Source organism: Lepeophtheirus salmonis, chromosome 13, assembly GCF_016086655.4.
Source record: "Lepeophtheirus salmonis chromosome 13, UVic_Lsal_1.4, whole genome shotgun sequence".
In the NCBI taxonomy this organism is placed as follows: domain Eukaryota; kingdom Metazoa; phylum Arthropoda; class Copepoda; order Siphonostomatoida; family Caligidae; genus Lepeophtheirus; species Lepeophtheirus salmonis.
Genome location: NC_052143.2, coordinates 42,290,866 through 42,310,210, shown reverse-complemented (window position 1 = coordinate 42,310,210; position 19,345 = coordinate 42,290,866). Strand labels below are relative to the sequence as shown.

The 19,345-nt window shown below is 32.5% G+C and overlaps 1 protein-coding gene and 1 long non-coding RNA gene across 6 annotated transcripts; one reads left to right on the top strand and one right to left on the bottom strand.

Moving 5' to 3' along the window:
- The first annotated feature begins 7,377 nt into the window (after window positions 1-7,377).
- On the top strand, window positions 7,378-8,994 carry LOC121128564 (tropomyosin). The gene is made up of 2 exons (XM_040724157.2): window positions 7,378-7,867; window positions 8,298-8,994. Exons 1-2 carry the CDS (start codon window positions 7,512-7,514, stop codon window positions 8,776-8,778), a joined length of 837 nt encoding a protein of 278 aa, XP_040580091.1. The 5' UTR covers window positions 7,378-7,511; the 3' UTR covers window positions 8,779-8,994.
- A 2,179-nt stretch (window positions 8,995-11,173) lies between these two features.
- LOC121128562 (uncharacterized) lies at window positions 11,174-16,542 on the bottom strand. Of its 5 annotated transcripts, none has more exons than XR_005868195.2 (4): window positions 16,186-16,542; window positions 14,404-16,125; window positions 11,998-14,350; window positions 11,174-11,933 (listed from the first exon to the last, which is right to left on the bottom strand). It is a non-coding gene; the product is annotated as an uncharacterized lncRNA (long non-coding RNA). The 5 variants fall into 5 exon arrangements; XR_011783324.1 differs by having other exon boundaries at window positions 14,404-16,141; window positions 16,214-16,542; XR_011783327.1 differs by having other exon boundaries at window positions 11,998-15,664.
- Window positions 16,543-19,345: the final 2,803 nt, after the last annotated feature.

Sequence of the window (19,345 nt, the reverse complement as noted above, 5' to 3'; positions counted from 1 at the left end):
ACCTGTCGATTTTGAAAGTTTAAAACAAAAAAATCAGATACAGATATCGAATGTTATCATTAGTTATTTTAGGCCATGCAAAGACTGTGGGAGAATGAACAATGTACGCCTTTTTTTACTCCCCACTTTATGGATAGTCAATAAATTTGTAGGGTTCAAATTGAAGGAAACACTGTGCAATGTTTTAAAAGCTAGAATGTTATTCCACATTACTTCTAGTGAGTTAAATAATACTTAAGAAGAAAAGTTGTTGAATGTTGCCATCAGTAGGGTCAAAGCTTATGTGGCACAAAAATTAAGAGAAGAAAAACTTATCAAACCATACGATATAAAATAATATGGAGCCTTTTTTGAGATAAACGATAATTTATGTCGATTTTTCCATTGTTTTTATTGCCTCAAGAAAAAAAAGTTAGAATTCCATTAAGCCCTTCACAATTCAGATTTAGATCAGTTAAAAAAAAAAAAGTAAAGTATAGTACTGTATTATTACTCACAGATTGTAAAGTCTCAATAAAATCCTATTATCAGCGTTACTCTCTCTATACTACTCAATACCTACATACATTCATTCGTATTCTCGTCTTTTTAAAAGACGAAAAACAACCCAATAAGTATTAGAGAATTTGAAAAGATTGAGCCAATACGTTGAGAATTAACACAAAAACAGTGTTGAATAAAAATCAATAAGCTTATATTTTACCTCAAATATACATACAAACCGATATTTTATATACCTATTTGAGTAAATTATAGGTTTTCTATTCAAATTCCAGGGATGAGTTGGATGCCCAATACTTTTAACTATAGTTTAGAGTCCTCATTTGATTTATGAAACAATCGTCGGCCCTGAAGTGGGCCTTTCAATTTGAATCTATATATTTTTAATAATTGCATTTGTGATTTTTAAAACAATTTTGTGGCACTTCCAAAAGATTATTAACAATAATCATTGCTTGATATAACTAATTATTAGTTGAAAAATACAAATGGAAATTTCCCCACTCAATTGTTAGAAAAATAATACTATGTGGATTTTGTATTTACGAACCCCATTTATAGAGTTGTGAAATGAAAGTCATTTCGTACCATTTAAAGTAAAACATATTCAAAAAATTAAACTACAACTATTTTAAATTAATTCTGTATGATGTCAAGAGCCTAATAAAAATACTCTAAATATTGACTCTATTTCAGCGTAATAAATAGTTGAAAAACAATATAAGAACACGATGCTCAGCCATGAAATAAGATAAAACGATAGTTGCCGCGTCATAATGGCAAGAAAATAAAATGTACGTATGGAGTAAAAAGATTATGGATGATATTTACTCATGGATAAGTAGGTTTTTTTGGGAAGAATATAATTTTCTGTGAATAGCTTTAGATTTTTGAATTTGTCCTCTAACAATTTAATATTTAAATTATTTTTTCAAAAAAAAAAATATAATTAAACTTTAATTTTTGAAATTTTTTTCCAAAAACTAAAATTTTGCTTGAATATCTTCATTTTGAAATTTAAAAAAAAAAAAAACTTTCTGTGAACAGCTAAAACTTTTTGGAATTTTTATCTAAATAAAATTAATATTGGCAAATTAATTTCTTGAAATTTTTTTCCAAAAATTTATTTTTGTGAACAACTGTTAATTATAGAACTTTTTTTGCAAAAAAATAAATTTTTGAGATGAACCATGGTTTTGTATACTTTTTTCCAGAAAATTTAATTTTTGTTAATAGCTGTGGATCCTTGAATTTGAGGGCTTTTTTTATTTAAAATGGTTTTCCTTTCTACTTTTTTGTTATGTCATGAGTAAGCAATATTTTTATGGCCTAATGGCGCCGCGAATATTGGTTATAAGTCCAGTTCCGAAATAAAAGTTTAGTAAGAGTTACGAACCTGTTTTTTGTAGATGATGGAACTGTCATTCTTAACTATAGCAACATTGACTCCCAAGTCTGGGGGAAGTATTGGAAATTTTCAGAGATATATCTGGTGCTTAAGGGTGAATTTATTCAAAACTCAAATCCTCACGAATCGGACTACAATTTCTTTAAAATCTTTGTTTCTTTAATCCAATGAAAGTGGCAAATATCCTGGGAAACACCATCTCCATCAAAAAAGAAAATGTAAAAACTGAAAAGATAGAAAACATTATTAACAAATCCATTGATGAAGTTCTAAGACATTGACTCATCCTTATCGAGAGAGAAAAAATGTCGGAATCAAGTGGATATTCCAAGAGTAAACCACATCCTGATATGTACACACTGTGCCATACTTGAAAGAAAATAGAAATTGAGTTCGTTCAGCTCCCAAAAACTATTGGGACGATTCATTCAAGATCTTTGGAGGCTGGATAATGCTTGACTTTAAAAAAAATAACTTCGTCTTTGATTATCTTGAAGGAGGAGGGCCTCACATGCAGGGTCCAAATGAAGAGGGCGATGCTTGAAGCTGAGGGTAAAAGGGATCTTGAGCGTTTACAGTGATTGCCAATGAGAGAAATGAATAGCGTTCCGATTAAAACAAGAAGATCATAATGCCTAGCTATAGGCTTAGGGACCCCGACCTAAGGAAATGAGCTGATTACCATATATCTGTTAAGGTTTATATATCTTTATTTTAACTCAATAAAAATGATCGAAAATAACAAAGGAAAAAAGTATACAAGGTACTAGGATGAATATTTAATATCATCTAAACAAGTCGAACTCCTACGTTACTCCCCCTAGACGACAGAGTGAGTATAGAGATCGTTTAGTTAGTAATAAACAATAAAAGACATCAAAAAAACATTGATAAATAAACAAATAGATCCAATCTCTAGTTGTAGCTCTTCTACATTTTATATTCGGAGATGAGAAAGATACTTGGAACTCGAAATGCAGGTTGAAGTCTATTCATCGATATATTTTCAGTTCTTGATCCAAAGTCCAATTTATAGTAACGAGCGTACCTCTCAATTATCTTAAACGGGCCCAAGAAAGTTGGAGAAAGATTCTTTTAAAAGGTTTATTTTCAACAAAAACGAAGTCGTTTTTTTTTTTAACTCTTTGTTAATGGGTCCTTTATTAAAGTGTCTCAGAGAAACGTGTGTTATTTTCTCCATTGTTTTAAAGAAACCTTCGAAGTCGAGGTGGATGCGTTAAAGAAATTAAAGGCCATGGATCCAGAGCAGCCTGTGAGGAATTGAAAAGGTGAATATTTAGAACCCCAGTATATGTGTACTGAGTTCCTCAACCACCATAAAACTACAGGTAGTGCATTGATCTAGCCTTCTTTTTCTTCCAACATTCGTGCAATTAGCCCGGTCCTAATTTCCTAGAAGCGTGTTCGATATCAAAATTGAATTATCTATGAATGCAAAAGTACGGAACTATCTTGATGTCCAGGAGGGAGTGTGAATGTCAATCTGAGTGACTAAAGGTGTGTGGTCCATGAAAACTCTAAAAAATTGTCCATCCAAAGCCAATAGAAAATGTTTGATGTTTTCCTTAAGCCTTAATAATACCCTATCAAACGTAGAGTATTTCTATTGTGTCATTGAAAGAGCCCGAGACTATAAAGCTAGAGGTTGCCAATGTCCATTTACCTTTTGTTCGAGAACAACTCCCATCCCTGTATCAGATGCATCAGTCGTCAGGGCTAAAGGCAATGGACTATCTGTGAATGATCGTTGAGTACTTTTAGACAAACTATTTTTAATTCATCGAAAGGCGTATTCATGTTCTGTATTCCAATTCAACTTTACATTCTTCTTTAACAGGGGGTACAAATGAACTGACCAATGAGACAATCTTTCGATGAACTGAGAGTAATATTCTGTCATGGCCAAAAATATATGCAGTTCATTTTTTGATTTTGGAGTTGGTACTTTATAGATTACCATTTCCTTACATTCTAGTGGCCTAAAACCTTTCGATGAAATATAATGTCCAAGGAAGTCTAAAGATTTCATGAAAAATCACATTTTTCAGGGGAAAAGATCATACCAGCTGTTTTAAGTCTTGATAAAACGTTTTTCAATACTCATCCATCGAATCTGAAGCAACGAAGAATATCATCAAAGTAAACTATCACATTTGGAGTTCCTCTTAGAATTGAATCGATGAGTCTCTGAAATGACTGAGAAGCATTTTTAAGACCAAAAGGCATATTCAAATCTTCATATAACCCAAATGGTGTAATGATTAAACAGTAGATTCGCCAACAAATCTCTTAGATTAGGGAGGGGATACCGATCAAGGTCTGTCATCCTATTTAATTGACGATAGTCGCTACACATTCGCCAGCTTCCTTTGGGTTTGGGAACGACGTGAATAGCGGAAGAAAAATTAGAAGTACCAATAAAATCAACAAGGGCTCCTCCATATCAAATAATAAGGGAGAGTTTTTCTCCAACTAAACTTTTACATTTTTAAATTGAATAAAAGACACTTGCGCTCCTGTATCTACCAGAAAGTTAATCAAATTTGAATTGTCTTTGATACAAAAGAAGTTTGATGATTTATTTACAACTTCGGTCCCGTGCAACCGAGGGCAATTTAGTTTTTTTGAAACAAGTACAAAAGAATGGCAACTAGCTCCTGAATAGGTAGTTGCGTTCATTCCTAATTTAGAATGATAATAGCATACATCTTTTTTCTCCTCAGATTTAGTAATTTTGGGCGTGTTATGAAGAGGTTTTTTGAAAATATGATTGATGGGAGGCAAAGCAGACAAGCCTTCAACAGTGGAAATATGTTAATTGCTAAGTTCTTTGGTGGCAACACACATTTGCTTCAACTCTTCAACTGAATGGAACTGTGCTCCCAAGTACCCTTGCTGGTCTTTAGGCACATTTCTGATGAGGGCCTCAGGTGGTAAATGATGACACAAATCATGGATGTATTCCTCGTCATGGGTACGCTCAACTTCATCTATAATTTCCCAAGGGGAAAATCCGATGAATCACACAGCATATCATCAAAAATTTTAATTCTATCTGAAGGTGAGAGACCATATTTCTTTAAAGTTGCCTTTTTTGCACAATCATACAGGAGTCCTTCTTTTTTAACAGGAATAGACCTAAAAACTTCACCAGGTAATGCTGAAGCCATTATACAATATTCGGTCTGATCTTCAAAAAATCCAGCTCAATTCTTCGAAAACAATTTTCCAGATCCATCGCCAAGAATTTTGGAAAACATAGTTCTGCTACGACAAGAGTTAAGTTGCTGACCTATTCCGCTACGTACTTTTGTTCGATCTGAGGGACATTGTTCGCATGGTCTTGACCATCAAAATGAGATTTTTGAGGAGACAAGATATCACGTCAGGGTCACCAATGTTAAGATTGAAATATCTTTATTTTAACTCAGTAAAAATGATCATTCCTTTATAAGAAAATAAAAAGGAGAAAAAAATACAAGGTACTCTGATGAATATTTAACATCATCTAAGCAAGTCGAACTCCTACATATCTACCTGAAAAAGTGAAGAATAATTTGGGGTTAGTGATTTTGGAAGATGTGTTTAATGCTAGAGGGGTAAAATCAACTCTTGCAATACTCACTCTATTCAAAAAGGAACACAAATAGGTACCCCTTTTAAAATTGTTACATCAACTATTAGGTACAGCATCTCATGGCAAAGCGGCACAGACAAATTTAAAGAGGTAAAAAGAGTACATGACTTCATAAGACGTGTTTGGGATCAAATGCTCACACCAAAGCAAATATACTTGAAATATCAAATCTCGTCTGAAGTTTTTTTCAGAGAGAGGATTTGCGGGTAAGGATTAAAAGGACTGATATTTTACTTGCAAATATATTAGGGATTATGTAACTTGTACAATCTGTTATAAAAGTTGGAACTTGTATACAACAAAGGGGCCCGCCTATCCTAATTTTTGGGAACAGGAAAAATCCGCATTATATGAAATCTACGTTGTTCGGTGACTTTTTTAGTCAAAAGGGGAAAAATTATTTTCTCTTTTTACTATTTTTCTTTATAGTATAGTTAGGCAATAAAATATTTTATTCGTCATAAATTATTTAAAAAAGTGAATGCGAGACAAGATATTTTAAAGTAATTGCAAAATTTAATCCAAATCGGGTATTTAGTTGATCTTTAATCCGGTCATTTCAATAATGTAAAATTGAAATAATCGGAACGTAACCAATATTTATTCAGCAACTTTTTAATTCCAAATCTGTATAATAAGTAATAACCAAGGTTGTTCCTCCCTTATGCCCTAACTGTTCCGGTTCTTGAACTGCTAGAACCAGGTGCGAAAAATTCGAGCCAAGATCGGAAACCAGACCACGATATCGGTCTCGGTTATTGTGATTTTTTTCTTATATAGAATATATAAAGAAAATACAATATATATAATAAATTATCTTTAATCAATCAGTCAATTTTCTGAGGTGTTTTTTTTTTGTGTGTGTGGGTAATTGGAGCGTTTTCTAATTATCTTTGGACGTCGCGAGGGTTATACAGTTAAATCTGAGTTCAAAATAGCGAAGATCTACAAATCTGGAAAAGTGGTTTTAGGCACAAGAGGGTGTAAATAAATAAAGGAAAGGGGTGGGGTAGATCCAGGTCCGCTACCAATTATGTCAGGACCCTATAATATTTTTTCAGACAGGGTTTTCCTAACATTACTATGCCAAGGCCTCCCTACAATTAATACATTTTTAGATGAAGCCCCCTTTATACGAAATGTGAGTACTATGTATGTTTAGAATGGTAGCAATCCTCAATTATCCATCTTCCTGTCCTCCTAGCCTCCCCTCACGGCCTCACTTTGAAAACTTAAATAACCTTAGTTTTCGGAGCACTCTGCGTATAAGGTAGCTGCGACCCCGTTTGTATCTAATACTATTTCCTGGCCCGAATTTTCTTTCTACGCCCCTTGTTTTAAGTGCCTGTTGTTACCTACTGTATATAAAAATAGTAATAAACATATTGTCTCATTATAAAAAACATGACATCCATGTTCTGGATCTCAAATATCTCTGTCAATTCGTTTCTTTTTTTAAAACGAGATTTTTGCCATTAAGGAGTATGGATGTTTAAATGATTATTATTATATGTGAACAATAACGCCATGTTTCTATTTTTTACTATATAATATCAGTACTATTTAGTATGGAACTAATTGTGAGACCTTTATTGATTTTGATGGAGGATTGAGAAATGACGCTTAATCCCTTTTTTGATGACCGAATGACTCACTTTCAAACGAATAATGAAAGCAAGTAAATTTGTTATTTAAGAAACAGTTATGTTCAAATCTTGCGTGGTGAAAAGTATTTTTAATGAAAAATATGAACTAAGTATGCAAAAGGGAAAAATTAAAGAAAGCTGTAGATGAGGAAATAGCAGACATCATAGGTGGGGTTGGAGCTAGCTCGAGCAGAGTGACTTTCTTCTCCGGGTCATAAGAGCACTTTTTCCTCCTTATTATTTATTTCTCTCTCTTTTAAGTCAACAACATAAACAAGTGAGTCAGAGATTTTAAACCATGGACATTATTCGAAGAAAAGTCTTTAATCTTCATTTTGAGAAGGATAGTGCCGTGAGTGAATGTGTCAAACAAGAAAAGGATGTAGAGGGATCCATAAATCGTGCAAAAGCAGCTGAATCCCTTGCAAGAGATTTAGCCAAGAAGGTTGGGAAATTAGAAAATGACTTGGATGAAAAGAGTGACGCCCTAACACTCTCTTCTAAAAAGTATATCGAGAAAGATAAAGCTTTATATGATGCCAAAAAGGACGGGGATGTCCTCACGAAATCAATCACTGATTACGAAGAAAGGCTACATAGAGCAGATGAAGAGTTTGAGTCCATTTCTAATACAGTCAACGTCGTCTCTGCCAAGTATGTAGCCTCAATTAATAGGTCCAGGGGCGTCCAGATGGATTTTTGTCTTTTAATTAGAAAATGTAATATTAGAAGTTTATTTCCAAAAAAAAATAATTTTCATTGAATAGCAATGAATTTATAAATTTTTCTCGAAAAAATTTAATATTTTGCAAACAGCCTTGAACTTTTGAATGTTTTTGTGAATTGTTGTGAATTTTTGAATTTTTATAAATATTTGCAAATTTTTTGTAAATTTTTCCAAAAAATGGAATATTTGGAATTTAATTTGTGATTTTTTTTTTTTGTGAACATCTATGGAATTTTGGAATTCTTTTCCCAAAAAAACTAATAAAAAATCTAGCCCCTCCCAAAATATAATCCTGTTTATCCCCCTTGATTACGTAGTTATTAAAGACTAATCTCCCTTATCTCACCCAATTTTCAGAGCTGACGAATTTGAGAAAAAACGCAAGGAGTTGGAGCATAACAACTCCTTGCATGAGGATCAAATAGGTAAGCTTGAGTTCGATATACGAGATGCTCGTTTCCTTGAAGAGGATGCGATGAATCGAGCCGGGGAAGTAGAGAAGAAAACGGATTTTGTGAAGCATAAATTAGAGCGTACATTATCCAAAGCAGACTCTGATGCAGAGAAGATAGTCATTTTAGAAGAGGAGTTCAAAGTATTTGGTAAGAAAATGATTGAGGGAGAGGCATTCCGGGAAAGAGCTGGCAAAAGAGCTGAAGTCCTTAAGAAAAATATAATGCATTTAAATCTTCAATTGGTTGAGGCTAATAAACGAGCGGATTGTGAGGAAGTGGATGTTGAAAAGCTGGAATTCAGAATTAAACATATAAATCTAGAGTTAGAGCGCTTTAAGTCCCAAACTGGAAATGTTAAGAAAGAGCTCATGTCCAAGAAATGAGTGAATTGAGGATTTCCTTATTTTGTGCGAGATTTATTGTTTGGGCTGCTGACGAAAGTAAGCCTACACTTTCTAACCAAATGGCGTTTGCTTTTTAATATAAATTATGCTACTCATAAAAGTTACTCCTTAAATTCATTACTTATAATGAATGTGTGTATAATTCATGGGCATTATAATCAATACTTTATTTAATAAAAGTCAAATAAAAATGTTTTACACTGGGTTTTTTTTATACATTCTCTTCCGTGATCAGTATCACAACTTCATTACATTAGTTCAATATAAGAATCCCCTTTTACTACAAAATAGTATCAATTGGCCGCCTGAAGATCATATAAAAATTAATTTGATGCGTATTTTATTGAGTAGGTACACGATCCGTTTTTTGAAATAAACAAGGATACAATGTAATTTCCTTTCAGTTGTTTTCATGGCTTGACTCGTATACGACTCAAAGCAGCTGACTATAGGTATTATAAACACAAAAAGAGTATTATTACATATAAATTTGACTATTACATTAATTTAGATAACCTTCGTTTAGAATTTAAGTCATTTCATACTCATACTAAGTTATTGATTCTTATATTGATAAAATTATTAATTAATAACTATTAATAAATTAACTGTTACCAACAAGAAAAATATAAAAAAAATATTTCCCTTTTGAAAGACAGTGGATTAATTAAACCTCAACGTGTTACATACTTAGTGACAAAATATTAACGTTTGACTGGAGAAGGATTAAATGTAACTAATACACCTTTAATCTTTATGTTTACATAAAGTCAGGTATAATTTAGGACTTTATACAGGTACCGACGACTTTGATTATAAAAATTTAGAATTGTAACGATTGCACGATTTAAAAAAGCCCTATAAAACTTTCTTTGACTGGTTCCAATTTTCTAAAAACCAACACTGGTAGGAGACTACATATACGAAAGTCGTTAGAAAAGTCCGTACAAAGTCCGAGGGAAGACCCTACTCGTGTGTATTAAGGTAGTAAGTTGCACCTCTTGGAAGAACATACACTAATTTTCAGCCAAATCAGTCTGATTCTTTCTGTTTGGCATTCGTTTGAATGGAGGAATCGACAGGAAATATTATGGCGGCTATCTTTTGGATTCCTAAGGAATAATGCTAATCGACTATCTGGAAAAGTTAAAACTATTACAGATGAATATTATTCGTCGTTATTGGGCCGTTTGAAACCCCAACTGCAAGAAAAACGCCTACGATTGGCCCACAAAAAAGTCATCTTCCATCACGACAATGCACTAGCTTACACCTCGGCAGTTGTGGTCGCAAAATTAATGGAAATAGGGTTCCTATTCGAGATGCCTCACAGAACTAGCAATCTCACACACCATCACTCTTCTGTCATCCATCACCAAGTTATGGATTTTATCTACGATTTCTTGCGTAGCAACCTCAACAGCGCGTCTAGAACGTTCAGCGTCACTCTGAACGTATATGGCCACTCTGAAAAATTTAAAAACCACTTATAAACTGTTCTAATCGAAGGTGGAGAGTCCCCATAATGTTTGTCAACTTTATTTTTGGTCTATTTGGGGCTCTTGCTTTTTATACAGTAATGTTTAATCAACACACAAAATTATTTCTTGTCTATTTTTTGAAAATCACTCACTGGGCTTCTGAATTTTTTTTGTTAGCGTCTCTATATTTAGTATTGGGGAAGACTAAAAATGTCACAATATCCAGGTTTTTCATCGGCAATTAAACTTTGTATTTGTATTTGAAAGTCAACATGGTAACCCTGACAATTTGAAAAATAATTGTGGAAGAGAGAAAGAATCATGCTCCTTACGTTTCATTAGATCAGCTACAATTACTTGTGACTAGAGAGGAAGGAAAAATAATATAAAATAGTATATTTGCTTGAATTACTCTGATTTTAAGCCTCAGTTCTACTCTAAGTCCGAACACACGAACGTTCAATCAAGTTTTGAATATATTTAGAAAAGGATGTTTCAAGACTCAGGAATTAATTAATAATGACAACTGTTGAAGAAAATAAAATTCGTTCTTTTTAACCAATTACCAATTCACGGCCAGCTAAAAACACACCGGATTTACATGCATGGATATACTTATGTTGAAAGACTTCCGACATTTAAATATGCTTGCGTGTGCTACTATCACGGAATTCTAGACACATGGAAGAATCACGTTTTAATGTATCCTTTTTTCCCTTACAGGTTAGGTTCTTTGTTGTCCTATTCAGTTTGTTATATTTTTCTTATACGTAACAACGAAATTTGGTATTGATCCTCGAGTAATTTGTATAATTTGGATAAAATCCTAGATTATTCACTCCATGTTACGGAATATTCTAATAATCGTGAAACTAATTTTGTTGAGACTGGAATTAAAGGAAGCTTGTAAGAAAATTGATATAATTTGATTAAACTGACTTCATAATAATAATTACTTTTTTGAATGGTTATTACATTAATGATAATAATTAATTGAAGAGACAATTATTTTATCGTAGTTATATAATATGTGTACCTAATTTGAAATCATGTTTCAGATATTTTTTCATAATACCAGCCTACTGTTGTGTACCAAATTGTCGCAGTGGATATAAAAATGCACCAATAACCCTACTGTGTATCTACACTTTGTCCCTCATGATGAATGCTTAAAAAGTGCATGGCTTAGAGCAATTCCTAGGCAAGCTGGCGGAGTCTAGGCACCTTCTAAGAATTCACGAGTTTGCTCTTTTCATTTTCAAGACGATGATTTTCTTACATTCGTTCCTCGCTGTAGTGCGCTATGGAAAAGTGATTCTCTTGAGAATGTGAGACTTAGCTTCATATGCTTCACTACGACGTGGAAGATCCTCAATGGGTTTGAATGACTAATAAAATGAAAACATTGTCAAATTGTAGAATCAAGAATGTAGATTGTTGAGACAGACTCAGGACTCCAATTCTTTGAAATAAAAAAGCATTGATAGAGTCTGACCCAAGAGACGAATTTCCTTCATTTTAATAGTGGAAATAAGGATTCCTAATGTCCCGAACCCTGGAGTAGATGAGGAAATTGGATGAAATGGATGACTGAATCAGAATAGAAGTAGACATTGACAGATGACACGAACTATCGAAGAGCAAAGTCAAATTCTGTAATAAATCCCTCTTTTCATATATGTCTTTCTAAGAACAAGATTAATAGAAACCTATTTACCTTAACTAAGACTAGAGTTTACGATCGACTTCAAAGTAATTCCTAACAATGTTTCTACTATATAATATGGAGTAGGATTTGTGTTTACTTCCTTTCCAACCATCTGAGAGCGGCTCACACTTAATCTAATAAACGTCATGACAATTGTGCTGCTTTTTTCCAAAACATTCCTAAAATTGTCAGGGTTACCAGGTTAATTTTCGGTTTCTATTTATTTAGCGTATAGGTTGATGGCATTTTGAGCATCTTTTGTTCATCATTCATCAATCACTCTCTTTATTACATCCCAGCCTACGTCGGTAGTATGAAAAATGACATAGTGACTTCAAATGAAAAGCGATATCTTGCGAAAAAGTGTTAAAACGCTGCACCATTGTATTTCCTCAGGCTAACAGTCACATTTCGCTACTTGGTTTAAAGCTTAACACCGACCTATAATATCGTGTTATTGTTATGACGTAGTCACCCATATTCTTCTCTTTTCACTACGGAGATACGACCTGTTCAAACTGGGTCCATGCCTGGAGAAACATGTAGTAGCTTCTAATTTTAAGTCCATCAGAATTGAGAACTACTAAATCCTACCTTCCTTGCCTTGAGTATCCACTCTCTGCCTGTAGTGCTTTATAATTAATATCCTTATTGCGTTGCTTGTGTCTATCGAGCTAGCACGTCGTTATCTTTATTGTATCACGCAACCTTTCCTGCAAAAAGAAAAAGGGCCTAAAATAATCTCGTCGTTAGCCAAATAAGTCAATCATACCAACCCCAATGTGTATCCTATATACTCGAAGACTATCATTGTCAGGTTATTTCTTCACCATTTTTAAAATAAATTACATGTTATTAAAACCTACATAGTACTTTATTCGATACTATAGCATTGCTTTGTAATATTTGATTAAAATGAATAGCTATGATCAAGGTTAATAGAAATACTTAGAAATGTATTTTTATTAACCTTGGATATGATTAGTTATTATATTATTACTATGAAGAAATAGCCAAAATCAGAGCATAAGTATAGAATAAATTATTACTTTGTGTATTTATGAAAAATAATAAACTATGAAATAGCCATGACGTATCAAGCGTATCGAGGGAAAAGACAGCTGACAACAAAATGCAAAAGAGTATTTTTGTGTTGGCGAGATAGTGCCTTGCTATATGTTAACTAATCTATGGGCCTAAAATTGATAATTCTGTAGAGAAAGACTTATGGTATCATTGTTTAAAATACTGATCAGCTGCCTGCTTTATTATGATTTTCGAGGGTATAATGAAAGTATTTATTAGCAAAATGTTTAATAAAGATATACTACGTATAATTGACTTAGACGTTTTTTATCCGTTGCAGCAGATTTGAATACGTCACACTCCATTAAATTGTAATTTATTATTAAACATATTCTCAGAATAATAACTAATGAAACGACAAAGTAGAGTATTTCGAAATATATTTGAAGTTCCAAATTTAAAAAGAAGGCTTAAATTAAATATTATCTACACAATAAAAAATAAACCACCATACATTTATGTTAAATATACAAAATTAAACAATTGTAATCATATAACCAGTAATAATAATAAATTATAAATACAGAATATTGAAATAATAGATTGATCCAAATAATATTTCCTTGTTCTGACATGAATTCAATTAAATATGTCATAACTTTAAGTTGCTAAACACAAGCCAGACGTAGAGTTTAATCAAAAAGATAATCACCCCTCTTCTTCATGTGGAAGTTACTATATACAATTGTACACAGGATAGACATATCTCTACCGATGAGATCTAACTAATTATTAATAATAAAGTAAATGTCAAAATTATAAAATTAGACAATAAATATACTAATAAAAAAAAATGTTAGAAATAAATCCATCTGAAAGATTTAGAGCAAAAGCTAATTATGTAGTAATGTCCGGCGATATTACTCCTTATTAAGAGCATCAAGAAAGATTTCCCCCCCCGTTATTTATGCTTATATAACAACATACTATTATCATGAAGGATATACACAATTACTAATTATAATGCAACACCCAATGTAACTACCCCCGTTGGTGTGAACATTTAAACAGTTGTTTTTGCCTTTTATGAGTTTTCTTAACACCATTTCTTGGATCCCATCAACCCTAGCTAAGCCTTAAGTGATAAAAAAGGAATATATATTGACTATGTAATATTGGAAACCTTAATTATCATAGCCAAGTCTTTAAGCGAAGAAACTAGTCTCGGACAAACTAGTTGCAAACCATCCAAAGCTACTACCCCGTTGTTGTGACCATTTAAGCAGTTGTTTTTGCCCTTTACTGAGTTGCGTATTATAATTCTTGATATGTTTAGCTAAAATAGAATCAGACTTTATGGTTAGAGTAAAAAAAAAATTGAATACTTACTGTGAGATGGTACAAAATTCAGAGTTCCATTTCGACATTAGTAAATACTTTTTACTGATAACTTGATCGTCATTTGGTGTGGATATAGACCCCCCTAGACCCTCTACTGCACCTTTCCTATGAGTGTTGGTGGAATAGTTCCACTCAAATGATGAGCATCGGCTCCATGAATCAGAATTTTTGAGCTGGTCCAGTTCATATGTCTGAATTAAGGTAGAGTACTATAAACTTTCATGTTCAAAAAGAGTAAATGAGTACAAACAAGTGTTTCTTATATATCAATGACAGCTTCCATGTAGTAGAAAAGGAATTTCAATGCTCAGGAATAAATTAAAAATGAGAGCAGGTTAAATTCACTTTTTATGTTAACAACTTTTTAAAAAACTAGCGAGCTAATAAATGCAATCGATTAGCATCACTACACAATATCCCCTTCACACTTTTATTGAACACTCGTTTTGAAAGAGAACTGCCAAGAACTGTAATGAAAACTAATTTCCTTCTTTTAATACTAAAATGTAAGTTCTCAATTAGTGAAGAAGCCATGGACATTTCATTTTCATTTTTTTAATATGCTCATCAAAAATAAAATACAAATTTAGTTTTCGATAACAACATTTCCAAGGATCTAGATTATATCTTCTAAAATCTTGTTGAATGAGTCAAATTTAATTTAAGTTGGATTGATATTTTTTCTTCTTTTAATAGCACAATAATGTTTTGTTACCAATGGAATAATCCAAATGTACAAGAGTAAAAATCCTACAACAATAACACCAGTCCAATTACATCTGGATTTTTCATCTTCTCTGAGTATAGGGTATGTGAAAATAATCCAAAAAACATGCGCCCACATTGAAAAAAAATTTAGAACAAGTGCATATGCATAAACTATCCATAAACATATAAAAAATGGTGCCTCCATGATAGAGCCAAGGATGAATCCTAGATTGATGAGGATTCCAATGACTCGAAAAGTGATTTCAATCACTAGAGAGATGGGAAGTCCAAAATTTAGAGTAATTATTCCGATAAATCCAAATGGTAAAGAGGAAGAAATACCATTGAGCAAACCAACCCACATAGCAATATAGCCTGCATCAAGGAAGATGTGTGTCAGACTGATGAGAGAAACGTTGAAAAGGGGTAACAGTTCTTCCTTTTGATCCTGAGATTCTTTATTCTCATTTCCGATGATGAGATGTCTCAAATCTTTTTTCGAGTTGTCCATGACTTTTTTGAAATAGAGCTGAAGTTAATACTGTTTACCATGAATGAGTTAGAATATACTCAAAAGTGAAAATCCAGTGTGAAATGGGCATGGTAAAAACATGTCTTTTATGAGTAAATACAAACGTTCAATCAGGTTCTGAATATATTTCGAAAAGGATGTTTCATGACTCAGGAATTAAATAATAATGTCAACTATTGAGGAAAATAAAATTCGTTCTTTTTAACCAATTACAAATTAACGGGCCAGTTAAAAAACAGACAGGATTGACATATATGGATATTGAAATACTTACGACAGTTAAATATGCAAGCGTGGAATACTTTGTATATCTATAAATATGCATACATGTAACTCCGGCTGATCTAATGAAACGTCATGAGCATTATTCTTTCTCTTTTAATTGTTAATTTAAAGAATATTTTGGAGTAACCATGTTGTTTTTCGTTTTTTCGTTTTTTTAACATGTCCATTCAACACTGGATTTTCACCTTTTTCCATAAAGCTCTCAACATTTACGAATGAAAAAATTAATATATATCTCTACATACCTTTTAGTGGGAATAAATAAGGAATTACCTTTTATCAAGAACAGTTTCTTTTTTCCCTTGTGTTCAATTAATGGAAACAAATTATAAATATCTTTAAAACTTTAGTTTTTATCGATATCCAACTGTTTAAAAAACTAGCAATTTTATTGTCTTATGAATCAATAAAATTACCTCCACCGATTATTTTCAAACAATTAAAAAAGATGTTTCGTGGAACTAAGTATGAATGTAAGTAGTACATCGAGCACCGTCAGCCTGAGGAAATTGATAGTCTGGTGAATATTTGTCATTAATTATTTTGCAAGCCGTCTCTTTTCTATCAAATAACCAAGAGAAAGAAATATATAGAGGTGATATATAGAAATATTTTCCAGCAATCCTGTCTCGTTTCCAAATTGAACATTATTGAAACGTCCTTCAAGAATTGAAATGTTGCCTTCAGCTGTTCAAGTTTGTCGTGTAATAATAAATATAGAAATATATTCGATAACTTATTTGAACTCGGGGATTTAAAAGAAATAGAGATACAACATTTTGAATGTAAATCATATTCTGAAATTTTAGAGACATAGAAAGTCAAATAATTTTGACGTCACAAGTAAAACAATTATCGATTTAAAGAAAATACTTGTTTCAGTCCTTATTGGACCAAAAATTCATATCACATTTCAAAAAAATATCTTTATAGCTTGCAAAATAGTTACTTATCCAGATTGATTGGTGCGGTACATTTGTTCATTATGGAAACGAACTTACGAATTCAATATTCCTCCCCTTCTCAGTTCGAAATCTAAATGCAACTGTCCTCAATGAATCCTGAGAATTAAAACGTATTTCTTCTGGTTCATCCTCCTATAGGGTGGGATGCAATTCAAATTGAGGTAGTTTGAAGTAAAGGATAATTCCTTTTCCACAGTTTCTCAAGGATATCTTGAACAGTTTGATCAAACCATGTGTTAGAACTATAAAATGTTTTGGACACAGGTATGTCAATAGTTTTTTTTATATTTTTTTAAATTACAATTATATTTTCATTTCAAAAAAATATCTTCATCTTGGAACTAAACATTTTGAAAAATCCTATATGGGTTTAGGGCACTTCCATCTTTTTAATTTTATTGTTGGACATTAATATTATGTCTGGCAATACTTTTTTCATGCAAAGAAAAATATATTTTTTTGAAACCAAATGAATAATGGGGATATAATGATCATCAATTCCTTCTGACATTTCTAAGGGATGTCTTGTTAATCCTTCGAAGATGGTTGACATATTGACATTAGTAAGGACTTCTATAAACAATTTTCTGGAATGTTAATGCTGCCAAGTGAGCTATTGTGCTGACGAAATATATTTTCCCACAAGAAAGAAGTCGAAAAATCGACACTGACGGTATAATAAGTCCCCTATTCAGAGTATCACTCTAATAATTTTTAAATGAAATTAAAGATGTGTCTGGACAAGGATTTTCTTCATTATGAAATAATGTTATTTTGCAAATTACACATTTAATATTTTTTATTTATTGGGTTATATAATGGTTTTGTAATCTGCAAACAGATTCATGGCGTTTTTGGCAATATGAGGAGGATTGCAGATTGTAACTACGGTTTTATTTTTGCATGGATGAGGGAATATTGTACATATGTCGTCAATATTCTGAATTTAAAAGAAGGAATCATACTTATATTAGCAATTTCATACTCATTAATAGTTATTAACCTTAGGTTGAAGATTTCAGCGGAGAATATCTAATGCCGAGATGTTGTAGCTAGCTCCATCCATAGAAATGGATCCTACCATAACACCGGCTACAACAGCGAATACCATAGCTTGACGAATGATTCTTGCCAGAACAGATTCTGGAATTCCCTTGATTAAGAAATAAGCGATATGTAATTTCCAAAAGGTTTTAAGGCCAAAGAGCATCACAATGCATTCATTTGCTGGTAACTCTTCGCCACTGTTGCTGAGAACACCAAAGTTAAGATAACCAAAACACATTCCTAACTTATTATCAAATTCAATCATCTGTTTAATGGACATGCCATCTATACAGAGGCTAGCCTCTTTAAAATAAGGATAATTGCTCTGGCGTTTCAGCTCCTCAAATGCTGGTATTTGAAATCCATGATAGCAAACAATGCTGCCTACATATCTTTGGATTGTGCGCTCGCTCGGTAAAGTCAGGAGTTGAGAAACGAAATCAAATGATTTTGGGACTGTAACAAAAAAAGAGTTGTAGAAAAATCTATCACTTCTGGTGAAAACGCAGTTGTTTCAGTTTTCTTTTCCAGCAATCCTGTCTCGTTTCCAAATTGAACATTATTGAAACGTCCTTCAAGAATTGAAATGTTCTGGGGTTGTAAAAGCTCTTTTTCTTTAATAATTTTTATAACTTGAATATTATTATGTATTCTGATTGTTAAGACATGCATTATGGAGCTTCCGTCCTTGTTTCTTCTCTTTAAGATGTATTTTTTCTATCAAAGATTGAAGACGATCATACTTGGCTTTTGTCAATACAATATCAAATTAAACAGCATATGAAGGATCCATGTTGATGGATTCAAAAGGATCAATCGGATTAAGGTTTAGTAATCTTATTTGAGCAGCCGTAGGCCAGGGAATACTATACTTATTCCCTACGTAGGCATAACAATATAAAACCATGATTATTATGACATATGATAATTCAAACCAATGAATACTAAAACAACAAGCAGTTAAGCAGACAACAAATAGTTTATAAAAATTAGAATTATCTAAAAATTTCTGGTTAAGATGCATTTACAAAAATATAATAAAACATTATAGTTTAAAATTTCCTCATTAGATTAAGGCCTACAAACACAACTAGCTCGTTGTTTTTTGTTTTTTTTTGCTCTTTCAAAAGAGTTAGAGTATCTTCTGCAAGGTACAAAAATGTCTTGATGTGTTTGATATATGATATCTAATTATATCAGAGGCCCAGTCCAAAGCACCTTCGATCGCCCTAAGGATTTTCAATTCGAACGCTCCATATCTTGCCACCGCCAAATCAAAATAGCACGAATTTCCTCTGCAGCCACGGATTCTCCTACAGTTATATTCTTAGCTAGGTAACTCTTTACATTTAATAAAGCATTCCCTATCGACCTAGCTTAAGGAGTTCTTTCT